Source organism: Littorina saxatilis, linkage group LG9 (assembly GCF_037325665.1).
Source record: "Littorina saxatilis isolate snail1 linkage group LG9, US_GU_Lsax_2.0, whole genome shotgun sequence".
Taxonomy (NCBI): Eukaryota; Metazoa; Mollusca; class Gastropoda; order Littorinimorpha; family Littorinidae; genus Littorina; species Littorina saxatilis.
The window spans coordinates 13004708-13023216 of record NC_090253.1 but is presented as its reverse complement, the minus strand read 5'-3'; the positions used below and the strand labels follow the sequence as shown (position 1 = coordinate 13023216).

The 18509-nt window shown below is 42.5% G+C and overlaps 1 protein-coding gene and 1 long non-coding RNA gene across 2 annotated transcripts in view; both read left to right on the top strand.

Annotated features, from left to right (window-relative positions):
- Positions 1-6065: 6065 nt before the first annotated feature.
- Positions 6066-18509, top strand: part of LOC138975310 (uncharacterized) — a 243064-nt gene continuing 230620 nt past the window's right edge. The window contains exon 1 of the long non-coding RNA XR_011458616.1: positions 6066-6146. This is a non-coding gene — a long non-coding RNA (uncharacterized lncRNA). The remainder of the gene's footprint in view (positions 6147-18509) is intronic.
- Positions 11741-14583, top strand: LOC138975307 (neurotrypsin-like). Its single transcript, XM_070347962.1, has 3 exons — positions 11741-11925; positions 13521-13674; positions 14230-14583. The coding sequence occupies exons 1-3, from the start codon at positions 11868-11870 to the stop codon at positions 14399-14401; spliced, it is 384 nt and encodes a 127-aa protein (XP_070204063.1). The 5' UTR covers positions 11741-11867; the 3' UTR covers positions 14402-14583.

Sequence of the window (18509 nt, the reverse complement as noted above, 5' to 3'; positions counted from 1 at the left end):
TCTTTTAAAATCTAGTGCGTCCAGGGACGCCCTCCATATATGTGACCCTCCACCACGGGATGAGTCGCATGTCACCTTTGCATGATTTTCATATTTGTACATTTTCCTAAAGATATTGTTATGCTCTATCCAGGGGTGTAAACCGTTTTAAAAAAGAGCAAAAACTGTTTGAGTTATAAGCCTGTGACTAAGGTGACCCTCACACTGTTACCAGACACTCCCCGGACTTATATTAAGCCTAGCGCAGAACCGCGCGAGGTGACATGCGACTCATTTCGTGGTGGAGGGTCATATATTTCTAGTGCGTGTTTTCGGCTTCTAGTGCGTATAGGACGCAGGGACGCGCGCTATGGGGAGCCCTGGGACTGCCGCTAAGTCAGTCATGCAGCTTCGGATTCCTCCTCAGTCAAAATAACAGATGCTTGAACACTTGTTTAAGTTCGGTTATTAAAATGTGCACACTTATTCAGGAGTCAATTGGACCCCCCAACGTTTGATTCAGGTGCCTGTCTAGCTCTCGAGTCTGCCTGGATAACATCTTGTCCCCCACATTGCACCAGCTGTAAATTTAACTAGACTCAGTTCATACCAGTTATTTTCTCCAAGAAAAGGCGCAAACGGGAGAAAAACAACCACAATCATTTCTTATAACAGATGATTTCTAATAATGTAACCTAGTTTTTCCTATCCAAAGATTGTGTGTGGAAGTCAGCGTATATTTGACATTTCCTGTAAGCGACAGTATTCATGCCCCACCTCCGTGTCACCACAGTAAATAAGCGAAAGAAGATTAAAGCCATATGTACTCGATGACTATACACGCTAATTGCTTTACCAACAGCTGGAGACAGACTAAATTAAGTTCCCTGCAAAATATTGTGGTCTAGGACCCCTTAAATGTTGAGATATTTGAATTTTCATTTTGATCTGGATCGTCCTATTTATAGATTTGGCAACACATGTAACGTTGATGCAAGGGAGAGAACATCGCGGCTTTGTTGACATCCTCACTTTTTCAGAGGCTAGAACAAGCTGTAATGCATGTATTATGGTCCGCGCATGGTGACGTATCGTCATTATATGGTCTTATGGTGCGTTTGACATCGATTGTGGGCAAACTACACTTTGTAAACACGGGAGTGCGTTAGTATGCCTTTAACTCGGACCGGGCGATTCATTGAACCACCGCTAGTACTGTTCTCCAAACACATTGGTGGAAGGCTATAACTGATTATTAAGTCACCTTGTTCATGTCTGGGTAGGGGATTTACAACCCAAGCCGATCTCGATCTGTTCAAGTCAAAAGCAAAGTCACAGATGCGAAGAATTTTAGCGAAAATCATCGATCCAAAGTACACGGGTTGTAACTATTAGTATACACAGCAGTTCGGTTTAGATTCAAGAATGTTTGCTTTTATGAAAATATGCACCTCTATGAAATATTGAAATAACATGATGGTACAAAACTCGAAGCCAAATATACAAAGTAATGGCCGTAACCACGTCTCTGACATTGACAATCAACAGGATTTTACCACGCCATATACACACCGGTGACACTGTGACGGTTCCCCTACGCTTTGTGTCCGGTGCCCTGACCCTTTGTGTTCGGTTCCCACTCGGTTCCCACACGCCAAAATTCGCGGACAAAACATCCATTTATGGTAGTATTACGCAATGTTGCTCTCTGAGAATGGTCTTGTTAGATCTGTGAGTGTTTACACTACATGCCTAGGTGCTGTTGGATTGAAGGTTTTTGATATTTTAGCCGTTATTAGGTAGAATGCCTTCCACTTTACTGCAAAACTGCATAATTCGTAGCATCGGCAAGAAATATCCTACCAAAAAATGCCTGCTTGGAACTGTCGTTGGTCCAGCAAAAAGTTCAACATGTCTGTAGCAGACAGCCCAAGTTTCAAGATTGTAGGGCCATCCAAACAGCCGTAATAATAAAAACAACAAAAGTAGTCAGTGAAATTGGCTGTGTTCGGTCCCCACACACTTTTGTGACGTAGGCGTGACGGTTCCCATAATTCATTGTGTCGGTCCCCACTTTCTGTGTCGGACCCCACTTTCGACCTAATTTCTCTGTGACGGACCCCACAACCAGCCTATTTTGTGTCGGTCCCCACACCTTCTTGGATTTATGACTTGCCGGTTACTTGTATCATTGTATTCATTGAATCTAATTGTCTCGGAGTTATTTTTCAGCAAAAACCGGCAAGGCAGCACCTTTTGTGATACCAAGTAAGTCAGATGACATCAGTATGTGTGTGTATGTGTGTGTGAGAGAGAGAGAGAGAGAGAGAGAGAGAGAGAGAGAGAGAGAGAGAGAGAGAGAAAGAGAGAGAGAGAGAGAGAGAGAGAGAGAGAGAGAGAGAGAGAGAGAGAGAGAGAGAGAGAGAGAGACTAACTTTATTAGTTTATGCCACAAATAATATATAACATTATTTATCTCTGGGACGGTTCCCAGTATACCAGCAAATTATGTGTTGATCCACCCACACCTTCTTGAACTGGCCTTCCCAATATCTACTCTTAGTCTTAAGGCCTTGGAGATATGCAATTTGGCACATTTTTAAAATAAAAGATCCACCTGTCGTATGTGAGATTCAGTTTTCAGAGCAAAATGCTGCCCAGGGACTTCTAGTGGTGATTGAAAAAAAAAAAGAGTACTTGCCTGTGTCAAGTATGTGTCTTTATTCACGCTTGTTGTAAGAGGCAACTTTTCCCAGCTCCTTGTGTTCATGACTGCTTTCTCTTAAAATTAATTACTTTATGACAGTCAGAATACAATGGAACAAGGCTACATAAACCCTGACAGCCTACGACAACGGCCCGACTAAGGCTCAACACCGCGCCAATAAATTCAGCATTGGGCCAATGTTGGGCTATGATTGCTCCGTTTTCGTAGGCTATCAGGGTCAAAGATACATATTGGTAAACTAGTAAAATACATGTTCAGCATCATCAGCAATACCACAAAAGGATTAAAACAAGAAATTCCTCCGATAGGAACTACACCCCCGTCAAAGGGAAATAACCTTCTCAGTTGGTGGCAGTGAGAATGGTTATTTCCCTTTGACCAACGGGGGTGTCCGTCTATACCAGGCCTTGTATAATTTTAATCCACCAATAACTCCCTAACCGTGTGTTTGACTGGTCCCAATTTTTGTAAGGACCGTCTCAGGAATGTATAGAACCTGTTCACCAAGTTTGGTGACGATCGGTCCGTTCATTCTTGAGATCTACTTGCGAACACAAACACATCGAGTGAAACCTATACACACCCCTATACCGGGGGTGTAAAAATCCTATTACAGTAAAACCTGCGAGCAAAGGACGCTCTTGGGGAGCCTTGCCACTGTCCTTTGTGGCAAGGTGTCCTTTCTTATGAATATGAATGCGCCAAAAAATTTTTGGAGAAAAAAAACACCCAACAGTCACTAATTCTTTTTTGCCACAGTGATTATTAAAACTCAAAGTTTTGAAGCCCTCAATTTTTTTTAATTTTTTTTTTATCCAAAGAAAAGGAGAGAGAGAGAGAGAGAGGTGCAATCGGTTTCTTATCTGAAGCAATGGGCCATTCACTGGAAGATTCTTTGATTGAGCTGTTGAAAACCACTCGAAGAGTTCTTCGTTCAACTCGTCATAGGTTGTTTTTCTTCTCTTAACACATTTTGCCGTCGATCTGGCACCGGAGTCCCACTGACTGAGAATTTGTGTTCGATCAGCTTTTATGTTGGAAATTTGAGTTTTTCCTCAATTCAGCTCATCAGCAACTTTTTGAACGGTCTTTATGACATCGACTCTCTCTTCTAAAGTCAATTTTTTTCGTTTTGGCATGATGAGACGAAGACGAAGGATGAGACGAAGATGCATCACAGTACAGAAAGTAGAAACCCGAAATGTTTGTGAGTTCACGGCATCGACCAATGAGCGTGCACCATACAAAAATCAACTTCTTTCAAGTGCTGTCATTGGCTTACAAAATAAGCTTCTCGCGCGTTCACATCGCCAGCGAGATTTTATTTGCAGAACCAAGATGGCGGACCAGCGTCTGCTAAAAGCTGTCTGCTTCAAGGGTTTGTCCGTTGTTGACAAGTAACGAACCCAATCGGGACCAAAAAAGGGTGTCCGCGTCCGCGCCTTTGAGGTGTTCGCTCTTTTAAGGTGTTTTTGAGAGTAAAATACATCCGTCCTCACTTGAATTGTCCGTTATGCTAAGGTGTCCGCCGAAATAAGGGTCCGCTAGATGCAGGTTTTACTGTAGCTGTATGTCAGCGGCACAATGCAACCAGAACCAGCGTTTATGTGGAGTGATCGGGTGCTGGTCACTACCGCGAGCGTCACTACCGCGAGTACCACTACCGCGTCTCACACTAAAGTTGTGTTTCCGTACCCGCGATAGCGTTTTTCCAGCGGTGCGACGAAAATCAAGCACATAGAAAATGACCAGGAGTGTTTCCACACGCGCGACGCGTTAGCGGCGCGACAAGCGGCAAGCGACGCGATTTTTTTGAAAGGGTCCTGGAGCGATTTTTTCGCGTTGTCGCGCGGCAACGCGGGAGTTTACAGATTTTACCGCATGTTTAAAACGCAAGTACGGAAACACGTCACGCGTTTGCGCGCGTTTTCTTTTGTCGGTGCCGCTGTCGCGGGTACGGAAACAGAACTTACCGCGAGTACGACACTACCGCGAGTACGACACTACCGCGAGTATAACACTACCGCGTGTCACACTACCGCGAGTATAACATTACCGCGTGTCATTTTATGACTTCCATGGCTGAAGGCAAAGGTTGAAATGTTTCCTTGAAATATAAAACAAAAAGGCCTGGTCTGTTCTCTGAACACTAATTCAATGTTTGTCATGCTAACCAAGAACTCAAAACGATCAGAACACACTATCAGAATACATATAGAATGGGTTGCTTCCAATCAAAGCCGTTAGAACACAAACTCACAAGAAGTAAGTTTGCATGCGTTCTCTCTACGGTTATGGTACTCGCGGTTGTGGTACGCGCGGTAGTGTGACACGCGGCAGTGTTATACTCGCGGTAGTGTCGTACTCGCGGTAGTGTGACACGCGGTAGTGTTACACGCGGTAGTGTCGTACTCGCCGTAGTGTGACACGCGGTAGTGACGCTCGCGGTAGTGTCGCATAACCGGAGTGATCTGGAAAGGTGTCAATCTCTCTCTCTCTCTCTCTCTCTCTCACTCTCTCTCTCTCTCTCTCTCTCTCTCTCTCTCTCTCTCTCTCTCTCTCTCTCTCTCTCTCTCTCTCTCTCTCTCTCTCTCTCTCTCTCTCACACACACATACACACACATACTGATGTCATCTGACTTACTTGGTATCACAAAAGGTGCTGCCTTGCCGGTTTTTGCTGAAAAATAACTCCGAGACAATTAGATTCAATGAATACAATGATACAAGTAACCGGCAAGTCATAAATCCAAGAAGGTGTGGGGACCGACACAAAATAGGCTGGTTGTGGGGTCCGTCACAGAGAAATTAGATCGAAAGTGGGGTCCGACACAGAAAGTGGGGACCGACACAATGAATTATGGGAACCGTCACGCCTACGTCACAAAAGTGTGTGGGGACCGAACACAGCCAATTTCACTGACTACTTTTGTTGTTTTTATTATTACGGCTGTTTGGATGGCCCTACAATCTTGAAACTTGGGCTGTCTGCTACAGACATGTTGAACTTTTTGCTGGACCAACGACAGTTCCAAGCAGGCATTTTTTGGTAGGATATTTCTTGCCGATGCTACGAATTATGCAGTTTTGCAGTAAAGTGGAAGGCATTCTACCTAATAACGGCTAAAATATCAAAAACCTTCAATCCAACAGCACCTAGGCATGTAGTGTAAACACTCACAGATCTAACAAGACCATTCTCAGAGAGCAACATTGCGTAATACTACCATAAATGGATGTTTTGTCCGCGAATTTTGGCGTGTGGGAACCGAGTGGGAACCGAACACAAAGGGTCAGGGCACCGGACACAAAGCGTAGGGGAACCGTCACAGTGTCACCGGTGTGATATAGTCCGATCTCCCAGGTCAACTTATGTGCAGACCTGCTAGTGACTTAACCCCCTTCGTGTGTACACGCAAGCACAAGACCAAGTGCGCACGTAAAAGATCCTGTAATCCATGTCAGAGTTCGGTGGGTTATAGAAACACGAAAATACCCAGCATGCCTCCCCCGAAATCGGTGTATGCTGCCTGAATGGCGGGGTAAAAACGGTCATACACGTAAAAATCCACTCGTGCTAAAAACATAAGTGAACGTGGGAGTCTAAGCCCATGAACGAAGAAGAAGAAGAAGAATGTCATAATGTTAGAATGTCATAATGCACAGTAGAAGTCCATCAACTGCCGAAACCATGATGATCAAGGAGATGAAGCTCTTGTCTCGAGGTTATCAATACACACACGTGTGTCACTAACATTCAAAAGCCTTAACTTCAGAAACTTTGCACAACATTTTGAGAACATTTTAAAGTTTAAATCTAAGATAAACATGGATCCTTGTTGAGATTCACTGAAAAATCAACTGGTTGGTCCGGTGTCAGAATAATTTGACTGGGTGAGACATGACGCCTGTGCTGCGACTTCTGTCTTGTGTGTGGCGCACGTTAAATGTCAAAGCAGCACCGCCCTGATATCACCCTTCGTGGTGGACTTGGCGTTAAGCAAACAAACAAACAAACTGAAAAATCAGACACGGAATGCTAATTGAAGGCCATAATCAAGACTATTTTGACAAATGTTACATCACTCAAACACATACATTTTGCCAAGGCACAGAACCTGGTCCCGCGAAGTAGTCCTTCAGACCATCGCGCATCGCTCTTCCCTGTAAATGCTGGTCAATTTGAGCGCCACCGAGTGCAGGCTGCAGGCCTTGCATGTGGGCATGTTGATTGACTCTCCAGTTTCCAGGGATAACCTCATGATTGTCCCCCTTTTCATAGTCGACAGCACCTGCACCACAGTTGGTCTTTTTTGCTCACAAAAAGTTGTGCAGTGCGAGCGTGGCAAGGACAATGACCTTAGCTTTCTGCTGCAGTGACATTTTCATGGCAGTTTGGTAGACACCAAATGGACTTGCCGGGATGCCAAAAGCATTGTCCACCTTGCGCCTTGCCCTGCTGATGCAGTACTTGAAGACCCTCTGTTCCCTTGTGATATGCCTGTCTGGATAGGGCTTCATGAGGAACTGACTCAGAGCAAAGGCAGAATCACATACAACGACGCTTGGAACCTCAACATTCCTGTCTAGGGTAGCTTGGCGGGGTTGTGTTCTCAGCTGACCCGTTTCCATGAGCTGTTTTAGGGGGGAATTGTTCCAAATGGTGGCATCACCAACCCGACCCTCACACCCAACTTTAAAATTCAGGAATTTGTAGTTTGAGTCCACCATGGCAAAAAGCTCAAATGCTGAAAAAGCGCATGTAGTTTAAGTAGCGTGAGCCGGTGTTCTTCGGGCGCTGGATGGCGACGTGTTTTCCATCCAAGGCTCCCAGGCATTGAGGAAAATCCCATTTTTGCAGAAACTTGGCCTGGATTTCCAGCCATTCTGCTTCAGTTGATGGAACCTTAGCACACACACACAAACAGAAACAAAAATACAATTGTTAGCTGATGGTGTGCAAGGATGACAGATGGAGAAAATGATGAAATCAAGTTGTCAATTGGTGAGGACAACGCCATCTGTGTGCCTTGCATTTGATGAACATAACAGTCGGTCATCCACTCCATGCACACGCAGACGAAGAAGACAGGGAAGACAGTTCACTTGCAGGGTCGAGGCTTCTGCGAGTAAAATAACACTTGAACAAATATAACTGCTTGTTCAATATTTTCTTCTGTTAGTGTCTCTGCCTCATCTTACAAACTCAAAGGCAATGCGGACACATAACAATCTCATGCAATGATGTGTCTCTAAGTGCTGCCTGTGTCATTGTATGGTTGTACACACATACACGCAAAGTCTGTTGCATATTAAGTTATGAAAAATCATCCAATATAACACAAACAACAATTGTTAACATTCTTATGTACGTAATGAATGTTGTATTCAAATCACAAATAAATAAACAATAATTATCCATTGTGACAAAAACAACAAATGTTAAGAATAACATGTACATAATAAATGCTTACAATACAATACAATACAATAACAATTGTATTGTAAGCATTCAAAACCAAACTATTTTATCACAACTTATACAACAAGCAGTACAGGATAGTGATTAATAACATGCAATTTTATAGCCTTATAGGTCCCCAAATTATTAAGTCCCACTGTTAAAAATACCTGTATTTGCTACAAATACAAGTTCTGACAGAAATTGCCAATTAGTTTTTGAAATGAGCCCATCAACCATCAACAAGAGCATATTTGATTTAAATAAATCACAATGGAATACGAAAACAGCTCAGTTACAAATATATATAATATATATATGCCGGTATATAAAACAGAAATTGATAAGCACAACTTAAACACGCCGTATAAACGGTTGCGTCGACTGAAAGCCGCGGGATCGGTTGCATCGACTAAAAGCCGCGGGATCAGGACACGCGAGGTGAGTTTCTCCACAAAATTACAAATCTCTTCTCTTAATTAGTAGATTATCATATAACTTTTGTTTACACTTTGAACTTAGGTATTGTGGCATCACATCATCGATTTTTTTCATTGATTGCATTTACGTGTGAATGTTGAACTGTGATTATTTACACTTGTTCAAGCGCATTTTTGTAAATTTTGACTTTCAACCTTCACCACAAAAAATCAAGCTTTCGGACAAAGCTACAGACAATTATGATGTAATCAATGATTATTTATTGACCATTGGGTTACATTTTATTAGCTAATGTTACATGGTTACTTCATATTTTACGGATATGTAAAGACACTTAACAGTTTGACGGTTGCACACCATGGAAGGGCATGGTTGCACGTCGCGACAATATTTGATTACCAGCGGTTGTGCACCATGGGACATTGTCCTTCTAAATTTGCCAGTGATATCAAGTTATATTAGGTGAATGTCTCAGCTCTTGTTTTTTTTATGTTTTTATAGCCCCCCACCACCACTTTTTTACGATCCGATAACTCCAAATTTTGCTTCTTTGCAACCCCCACGGTAGCGGGCTACCACCCCCCACCGATCCCGGCAGAGAGGGGCCGGATCCGCCCATGGAGAGAAAGAGAGAGAGAGAGAGAGAGAGAGAGAGAGAGAGAGAGAGAGAGAGAGAGAGAGAGAGAGAGAGAGAGAGAGAGAGAGAGAGAGAGAGAGAGAGAGAGAGAGAGAGAGAGAGTCTTTTGAACAATAGGCTTTATCGTCAAGCCGAAGAATGCGAAGCTTCACATTTTCAGTGGGGTGTAATGGGTGATGAATTCTTAACATTTTTCGGAACAATACCAGCACATGAAGCGGGGCTGATTCGCATCCATGGTTTATGCAGTGGACAGGTGATTTCAGGGGCCGGACTCCATCTGCCATAGAAAATTAGAAATATCACAGTGTGAGTACCATCCTAAAAAAAGTGCTTGTCTCCATGAAACTATTGGGACTGTACACTATCCGGGTCAAACCACCTGCACAGTGGCCAGCAAAATTATTGCACCACATAGAAAGAGAGGAAATGTCTAACAATTTGGACACTTTTCAAACGTTTTTTGTTAATACAATCAAGTATACTACACTCATGAATTTTTAACATAGTGAAGACGAAAGTCCCCTCTTTCTTGTGATACCAAATCTGTTAGCAAATGAAGAGTTCTTACATATCTAATTAGGACCGTTAAAATGTGAGGTAATTTCCTGATTCGTTCAAAGCAATTTTAGTCATTTCCGTTCTTCCCATTTGGTGCGATATTTTTGCTGGCCACTGTACACCATTACATGGCATGATGTTTGTTGTACAATGTTCAGAAGCGATTTTGCAGCCTTAAAGTAAACCTTTTAAACTTTCAATTACTTCCACGGCGCACAACCGATGACTACCGTGGCGCACAACCGGTCTGTACAAGGATTTTCCGTGGTGTGCAACCGTCAAACTGTTTAGTGTCCTTGCATATCCGTAAAATATTAAGTAACTATGTAACATTAGCTAATAAAATTTAACCCAATGGTCAATAAATAATCATTGATTACATCTTAATTGTCTGTAGCTTTGTCCGAAAGCGTGATTTTTAGTGGTGAAGGTTGAAAGTCAAAATTTACAAAAATGCGCTTGAAAAAGTGTAAATAATCACAGTTCAACATTCACACGTAAATGCAATCAATGAAAAAAATCGATGATGTGATGCTACAACACCTAAGTTCAAAGTGCAAACAAAAGTTATGTGATAATCTACTAATTAAGAGAAGAGATTTGTAATTTTGTGGAGAAACTCACCTCGCGTGTCCTGATCCCGCGGCTTTTAGTCGATGTGTTCTGCGCGAACTTAGAATCCGGTTTCATTCTAGAATGGACCGGGTCCAGGTTGGAATTCTAACCCTGCGCAAGTACAGGGGTGCCATTCTAGAATGAAACCCTTGTTGCTGGTCCATTCTAGAATCGGCCGTGCGCAAGGTTGGAATTTGGGTCCAAGTTGGAATAGTCATTTCAGTTAGACTATCACACAGCCAAAGCCACAAATGTGGATTTTCTGTTTGTTTTTGTTTTTTGTGTGTTTGGTTGGGTTTTTTTTCGGGTTTTTTACACTTTACTCAAAGACATCGTGAATTGGGATTGTGATGTTCTGAAAGTGATTACGATTTTGAGAGACACTCAGCACTGATCGCTACGAACGGAAATTTCCGGACTGACAGTGTTTTGCCGATCTCGCTTGTAACTTTTAATCTTATTCATATACATGAAGTTGGTCTTCTGAATTGTGAAGATATAATGTCAACTTTTTTTTAAACCTGTGACAACAGCTCTATAACTCACTCTGTCCTTCTGTTGGTCTGTCTGTCGGTTAGTCGGTCTGACCGTCTGTCTGTCTGTCTGTCAAACAAATTGTCAAAAAACCGGACATTTCCGAGAGGGAGACAGCGCTGACATTGCAAGCGGCCGCAACCGGCTCTCATCACAAAAACAACTGCCCTGCAAACAATACCGCCCTGGTAGTCCCCCTTGCTATGGTCTGCCTTTGTTTATTGCGTACTCAGGAGTGTCAACTTTCTTGACATGACATGACATCGCAAGATCGCCAAAGGATTTTTTTCAGGGGTAGACAAATCAGCCCCATTTTATCAAAGGGAAGGTGCAGGTGGAGATAATTCAAGGGAAGACAACTCTGTCTTACCTACAAACATTACGGCCCCCTTTATTCAAGGGTTTCATTCTAGAATGGCACCCCTGTACTTGCGCAGGGTTAGAATTCCAACCTGGACCCGGTCCATTCTAGAATGAAACCGGATTCTAAGTTCGCGCAGAACATATGTAAGCTTAGCCCGTCGCAATCAAGGCAAGTAACTCTACGAGTATACATTAGCAAGGGAAGCAACTTAAATTTACACGTAATCTTGGGAAAATATTTAGTCATTTTCCCTGACATTTGTAATTGTATCATGAAAATTTTAATTTTATCATTACATATGTATTATTTTCAAGTGAAAATATTAATTATACGGTTTTGGAGCCAGAAAGCCGTCACAATATCGAATATCCATTAAACGCTTGGAACTGAACACGCCTCTTGCGCATGACGGAAATAACAATATACGTGACACACGCACCAGACTTTGATTGTGTGATCAGTGACAGTGGTGAAACGAACACACAAACACAGAAGGCAGCTACAAGCAAGTCAAAAACACGATCATTGTGTTGGAGGCTGTTCAACCATGGCAATGTTGTGGTGTGCAATCCTCCTGACAGCGGCGTCGCTTCGTGTCTCGACAGGTATGTAGGCTACTGTCAATACACCAGTTAACAGTTTCGGCGTTTACATGGAACGAAGAAGGAAAGCGGAAGAGGAAGACGTACAAACATTCTCGCAAAAAAACGATCTGCGCACGCGTTCAAATCAACGGGGGAAAAAAGGAAAATCGCGTGTTTGTGTGCCCGATGTAATCCTTAGAACCTTTACACTCTTTCTTCGAACACTCAAAAGCAACTTCAGGGCTGGAAGACTACAAAATTGCACTTTCTGCCGACTGAATCTACGCGCTTTCTCAAATCAACAGGAACAGGAAGAAGAAAGCATTTTCTCAAACACAGGAAAACGGAAGAGGAAGAAGAAGCAAAAGTGCTCGTAGAAAAAGATGTGCGCATGTGCGAATCTAAAATGGCCGCGGAACTGTTAATCGGTGTATGTCATAGTCAAACAAGTCAAATTATAGGATTTATTAGAGTATGGCAATTTCTGCGAAAAAAGACACTGTTGATCTAAGCCTCTAATTGGAGAATCGCGTGGTAACGTTGGAGTAAAATGTAAAACACAAACTTTCTGTGCTCTGTGACTCACACTTAAAGCTGAATTTCTAAAAATGTCAAGGAATTACCAGCGACAGCATAACCAACAACAAATGAAAAGTATTGGAAAATAGTCTTGGCATCCACATTAAAAACTTATATAAAAAAAATTATCTTCATCTCTGCTCAGAAAAAAACCACATCGAGTTGAATTTTCTCGTCATTAGTTTTGGTCTAGTTAATACATTTTACATATTTGTCAAATGGTTAAACAGTAATAAAAACTATATGAGATTGAAATCTGGAAGCACATTCAGGAAAGTGATGTTGCCAAATCATCGCGCATCCACATGGCACGAGACGGATCTACACGCATAGTTCAGGTAGATCTGACTATCACGCCACCGTTGACTAGCGCTGTACGAAGAAGCAGACGTCAAGCGCAGGCGCCCGTTGAAGAACAATCACTCCAAGTTTTTATCTTCAGTTGCTTCTATTGCCAAAGTCACTGATGGCTCATTCTTTGCAGGCTCCGTAAAGTGTGCTATTTTTTGTGTAATTAAAAAGTGACGGTGACTGCGACAGTGGAACAAGCAAGCTAATAAGGCTAAGAACTATTTTATTCAAACAAAGTGTGGCCCCGAGTTTCGGGTTTCCGAAAGACCTGTTTATCCTTACTATTTTGGAGTACTTTATTACTTTTTTTTTAGAATGTTGGGAAAGAAATACTCCATTTGAGTCCAGACTACGATTTTCAAATGTGCTTTAAATTAGGTTTGTGTTGCTAATGTTGGCGTTTGTAACCACTGGGTTACTATTTTGGTCATCAGATAACCATCTTTTGACTTGACACATCAACAACAACAACAACAAGATAACAGTGAAAATGCACTGACCAGTACCAGAAACACGAACAATTAACATGGACATTTGTTAATTGTTAATTATTCGTGTTTCTGGAACTGGTGAGTACATTTTCACTGTTATCTTGTTGTTGTTCTTCTCACCTGCAGTCTCTTGTTACTATTTTGACACATCAAGTTTCTGGGGTAAACAGGTCTGCTTTCTTTCGTTTGTCTCAGGCGCAACGGTGGACCTCCAGGACATCCGCCTGGCGAACGGCAACGCGACAGCAGGGCGAGTGGAGGTGCTGATCGACAGAATGTGGGGCACCGTCTGTGACGACAGCTGGGCTGACGAGGACGCCGGTGTTGTCTGTAGATCTCTAGGACTGACGTGAGTCGCATGCACAGCCATAGACAGACGCACACAAAGAGACAGACAGATACTGTTGATACGATCGGGACACACACAAACACACACACACCCACACGTACGCACATACACGCACATACATACACACACACACACACACACACACACACACACACACACACACACACACACACACACACACACATGCGCGCCCGGTTTGAACTTTTCTTCACACTGGCTCTTGCAACGAATCTGTTCATGAGACCCATAATTAAGCTCCTGTGGGATCGATGTTGTCTGCAAATCTGAGATTGCAGCTTACTGCGTATAATAATTATTAGAAACAGGTTTTACGAGAACGCCTTCCTGCTAACTCGTTACCGCTAACTCGTGATAGGGAATTGAATGAGGGCCGGGGGTGGAGGGGGGGGGGGGGGTGCGGGGGGGAAGGAGTGGGTCTCTAAGCCTGTTCAACATCCAAATGCTTTTTGAGGTTAATGTTGAATGTTTCTCTCTCTCTTTGTCTTTTCTTCATGACGTCCGATCTGCAGCGTGACGCAGAGCTTTGTGTTGCAGAGGCGGGGTAGCCCTGAGCAAGGCTGCGTACGGGAAGGGTCAGGGTCCTATCCACATGGATGACGTGCACTGTACGGGAGACGAGAACAGTCTGGGCAAGTGCTGGACCAACATTGGCAGCGACAACTGCTTACACTCGGAGGACGCCGCTGTCATCTGTCAGACTGCCTGAGCTTCCGATAAATACAGAAACGAAGAAGGAAAATATAAAGAATTAAAACAATAATACGAGTAACGCTTTGCCGTTGAAAGAGGAAGTTTAAGGTCTGCTTTCTGGTGTGTTTTTATTATATTTAGTCAAGTTTTGACTAAATATTTTAACGTAGAGGGGGGAATCGAGACGAGGGTCGTGGTGTATGTGTGTGTGTGTGTGTGTGTGTGTGTGTAGAGTTCCTGGGAATATCCCCGAACGTTTTTTTTCATTTTTTTGATAAATGTCTTTGATGACGTCATATCCGGCTTTTCGTGAAAGTTGAGGCGGCACTGTCACGCTCTCATTTTTCAACCAAATTGGTTGAAATTTTGGTCAAGTAATCTTCGACAAAGCCCGGACTTCGGTATTGCATTTCAGCTTGGTGGCTTAAAAATTAATTAATGACTAAAAATCGGAAAATTGTAAAAAAAAATTAAAAATTTATAAAACGATCCAAATTTACGTTCATCTTATTCTCCATCATTTTCTGATTCCAAAAACATATAAATATGTTATATTTGGATTAAAAACAAGCTCTGAAAATTAAATATATAAAAATTATTATCAAAATTAAATTGTCGAAATCAATTTTAAAAACACTTTCATCTTATTCCTTGTCGGTTCCTGATTCCAAAAACATATAGATATGATATGTTTGGATTAAAAACACGCTCAGAAAGTTAAAACAAAGAGAGGTACAGAAAAGCGTGCTATCCTTCTTAGCGCAACTACTACCCCGCTCTTCTTGTCAATTTCACTGCCTTTGCCATGAGCGGTGGACTGACGATGCTACGAGTATACGGTCTTGCTGAAAAATGGCATTGCGTTCAGTTTCATTCTGTGAGTTCGACAGCTACTTGACTAAATGTTGTATTTTCGCCTTACGCGACTTGTTTGATATAATTTTATCTTAACTCATTGTCTCCCAGGTACGGATATATCCGTACCTACTCATATGGTTCTATCTGACCAGGTACGCATATATCCGCTCAGACTGTTAGCTTCAGTCTCTTCCTGTAACGTCCATATAACGCCTGCATTCCAGCGTGTTGATACACAGTTACTTCACAGTTACTACAATTCTGAGTGACCTGCTGCAGCACACCTGGTCTCGGCTAAAAATAAAATTGTCAACATAGGTGGGGTAGAAAGTGTTAAGAGGAAGACTTGTGTTAGTAAATGTAAGTGTCACATGAGTTCATAATTCTAGGAAATGTGTCAATTTTGGAAAAGTTGCATGCTGATTTTGACGAGTAAAATACATGGAAAAAATCAATCATTGCTTCATGTGTTCCCCATTTTTGTTCAAAAACCTTAAACAACCCCCCTCCCGCCACATACAAAAAAAAAGAATAACATTTTTGACTATCATGATTTGACCCAAGACTTGCACTTTTTGGGTCCAGCACGCTATCAAACGGTAGATTGCTAGTCTCGATGATGACTGATCCCGAGTTTTCAGTTTTGCCTTTATTATATGCGGTGGGTGGTTTTTTTTTAGAGAGAGATAATACTATGACAGTATACGAGAGAGGAGAGAGAGAGAGAGAGACAAAAACACACACACACACACACAGGAAGAAGGTTTCATGTCTTCAGTGCGACATCCACTAGCGTGACGTCCGTTAGCGCGACATTCCAGGAGCTCACAGAAACGACATCCACTAGTGCGACATTCCACGGCTGCAACATTCCACTTGCGCGAGTAGCTCGACAGCTATGACAACACCTTGCGCGCGCACAAGCACACACGTATGTCCACAAACATACACACGCACGCACGTACGCATCCAAGCACTTACACCACGCACACACACTCACTCACACACACACACACACACACGGTTACTCAAAATCACACACACGCTCGCTTGGTGGCGGTATGTGGTCAAATGTCACTCTATAAGGGTTGTCGTGGAATGTCGCCAGTGAAATTTCGCGCTAATGGAATGTCGGGCTTGTGGATGATGCGCTAGTTTAGTCCCCAGTGGAGTCGCACAACTAGCTGTCGTGCTGGTGGATGTCGCGCTAGAGTAAATGAAAGCCAGAGAAAAATACTATTTGTGCTTATGGTTTGCAGTCGATTTGTTCTCAATAAATGTTCGAATATCCTGGCCCTTCAAATCGTGAAATTTTCAAATTTATTTTTATTTTTATTTGAGCAAATTTGTAACATTCCTGAGTGAAACAGGACAGGACACCGCCAAGTATGCATGACAAATACATAGCACACAAAAACACGTGTTGAGATGGTGGCCCAAGTGTTAACACGGCTGTGCACAAGATGTACATTATAATATAATTAGTTCATATCTGTGATGTAAGCAAATATTTAAATCAGTATTGTGTGTATATAAAAAAATATATATATATATCATGTTGTATAAACATAATAACGTTTATTTCAATAAGTAAGACAAACAAAACGTCTGAACTATGACAAGGGAAACAACCGCTGTATATTTTATAATTTGAAGTTGCAGCAAAATAATTGCCTCCCCGGGAGACAATTTTCTCAATTTTGGTCTAATTAGTAATTGTCATACTTTGTAAGCTATGATTGATTTTTTGTGTGTATTGATTTTAATAACTAAATACGTTCTTCTGGCTGTTAATGGGTAAAATATACAAAACAGTGTGCTGGTGACGTAACAATCCTGACGTCTTTTCATGGCGTGGTACTCTTGTCTACGGCAGAGCCGGTTCAGCATTTGCGGTGGTGTTGGTGAGGCTGTGGTATCTCTGACGTCTTGCATGGCGCGATACTCTTGCCTACAGCGCAGGTACAGCATGTGTGGTAGTGTTGATGAGACTGTGGTATCTCTGACGTAACAGGTGGCCTGACGCTTTGGGCTGACGATGACGTGTCAGAACGCCTTTACGGTTCCCCACCACGCGCTTGATATCTGTCAAAGATGTCGGCTGCGTTAATTATTAAACACCAACAGCCATAATAACAACCATCACCAGGGCTAGATTCTCGGTTCCGGAAGTCCCCACCCCAACCAACCCTTTACCTGGCAAATGTACTTTTTTTTTCTCAAGAGACCCAAGATATCCCTTTCAATTGCTAAATTTCAACAGCGCTTGGGGCCCCTGAACCCTCTCCTGATCAGCCCCTGTCCACATTCCTCAATTCGGAAGCCCTCTCTTCTGAAGCTCTCACAAAATAGCTCCAGCCCTGATAACAACCACGACAACATCAATGATGGCAACGACTACGATATATAGCAACAGCAACAGAGAAAACAGTTTTAGTCAAGTAGGTCTTAAACACCTCAACGTTTCCTCACAACAGACTTGATATCTCTCAGAGGTACTATTAAAAATAAAACTTTTGGACGTCGAAAAGAACAAATATGTTCTCACCTTGAACTGTCAAAAAGTCGGCATAAACCCACGACAGTTCTCCAATGAGGAACTGAGAGCGGTACTTGTCAAACACTTTGTGGTACTCCTTCATGAAGTCAGTCTGGTACTCCTCGGTGAACGTGAGGGAGGGTTCCTGACACAGATTAACTTGTTCCTGAGCACGGTGTTTAAATAATTGTGTTTTGGTGTGTATTATGTCTGTGTGAATCGCTTTTTACACCCCCGGTATAGGGGTGTGTATAGGTTTCACTGGATGTGTTTGTTTGTTTGTGTGTTTGTGTTCGCATATAGATCTCAAGAATGAACGAACCGATCGTCACCAAACTTGGTGAACAGGTTCTATACATTCCTGAGACGGTCCTTACAAAAATTGGGACCAGTCAAACACACGGTTAGGGAGTTATTGGTGGATTAAGATTAAGAGTGACATATTAATGGTCAAAGGGAAATAACCTTCTCAGTTGGTGGCAGTGAGAATGGTTATTTCCCTTTGACCAACGGGGGTGTTTTTCCTACCTCGACGTACCCTTTCGCAATGGACCCTGTGTTTACATTCTGACTTCTGACTTTTGACTTTTGACTTTTGACTTTTGACTTCTGACTTTCTCTCTCCTGACTTCTGACTTCTGGTAAGGACGGGGGTGTTTTTCCTACCTCGGAGGAATTTCTTGTTGTTTACTGTGTTTTGGTGCGTTTGTGTGTGTGTGTGTGTGTG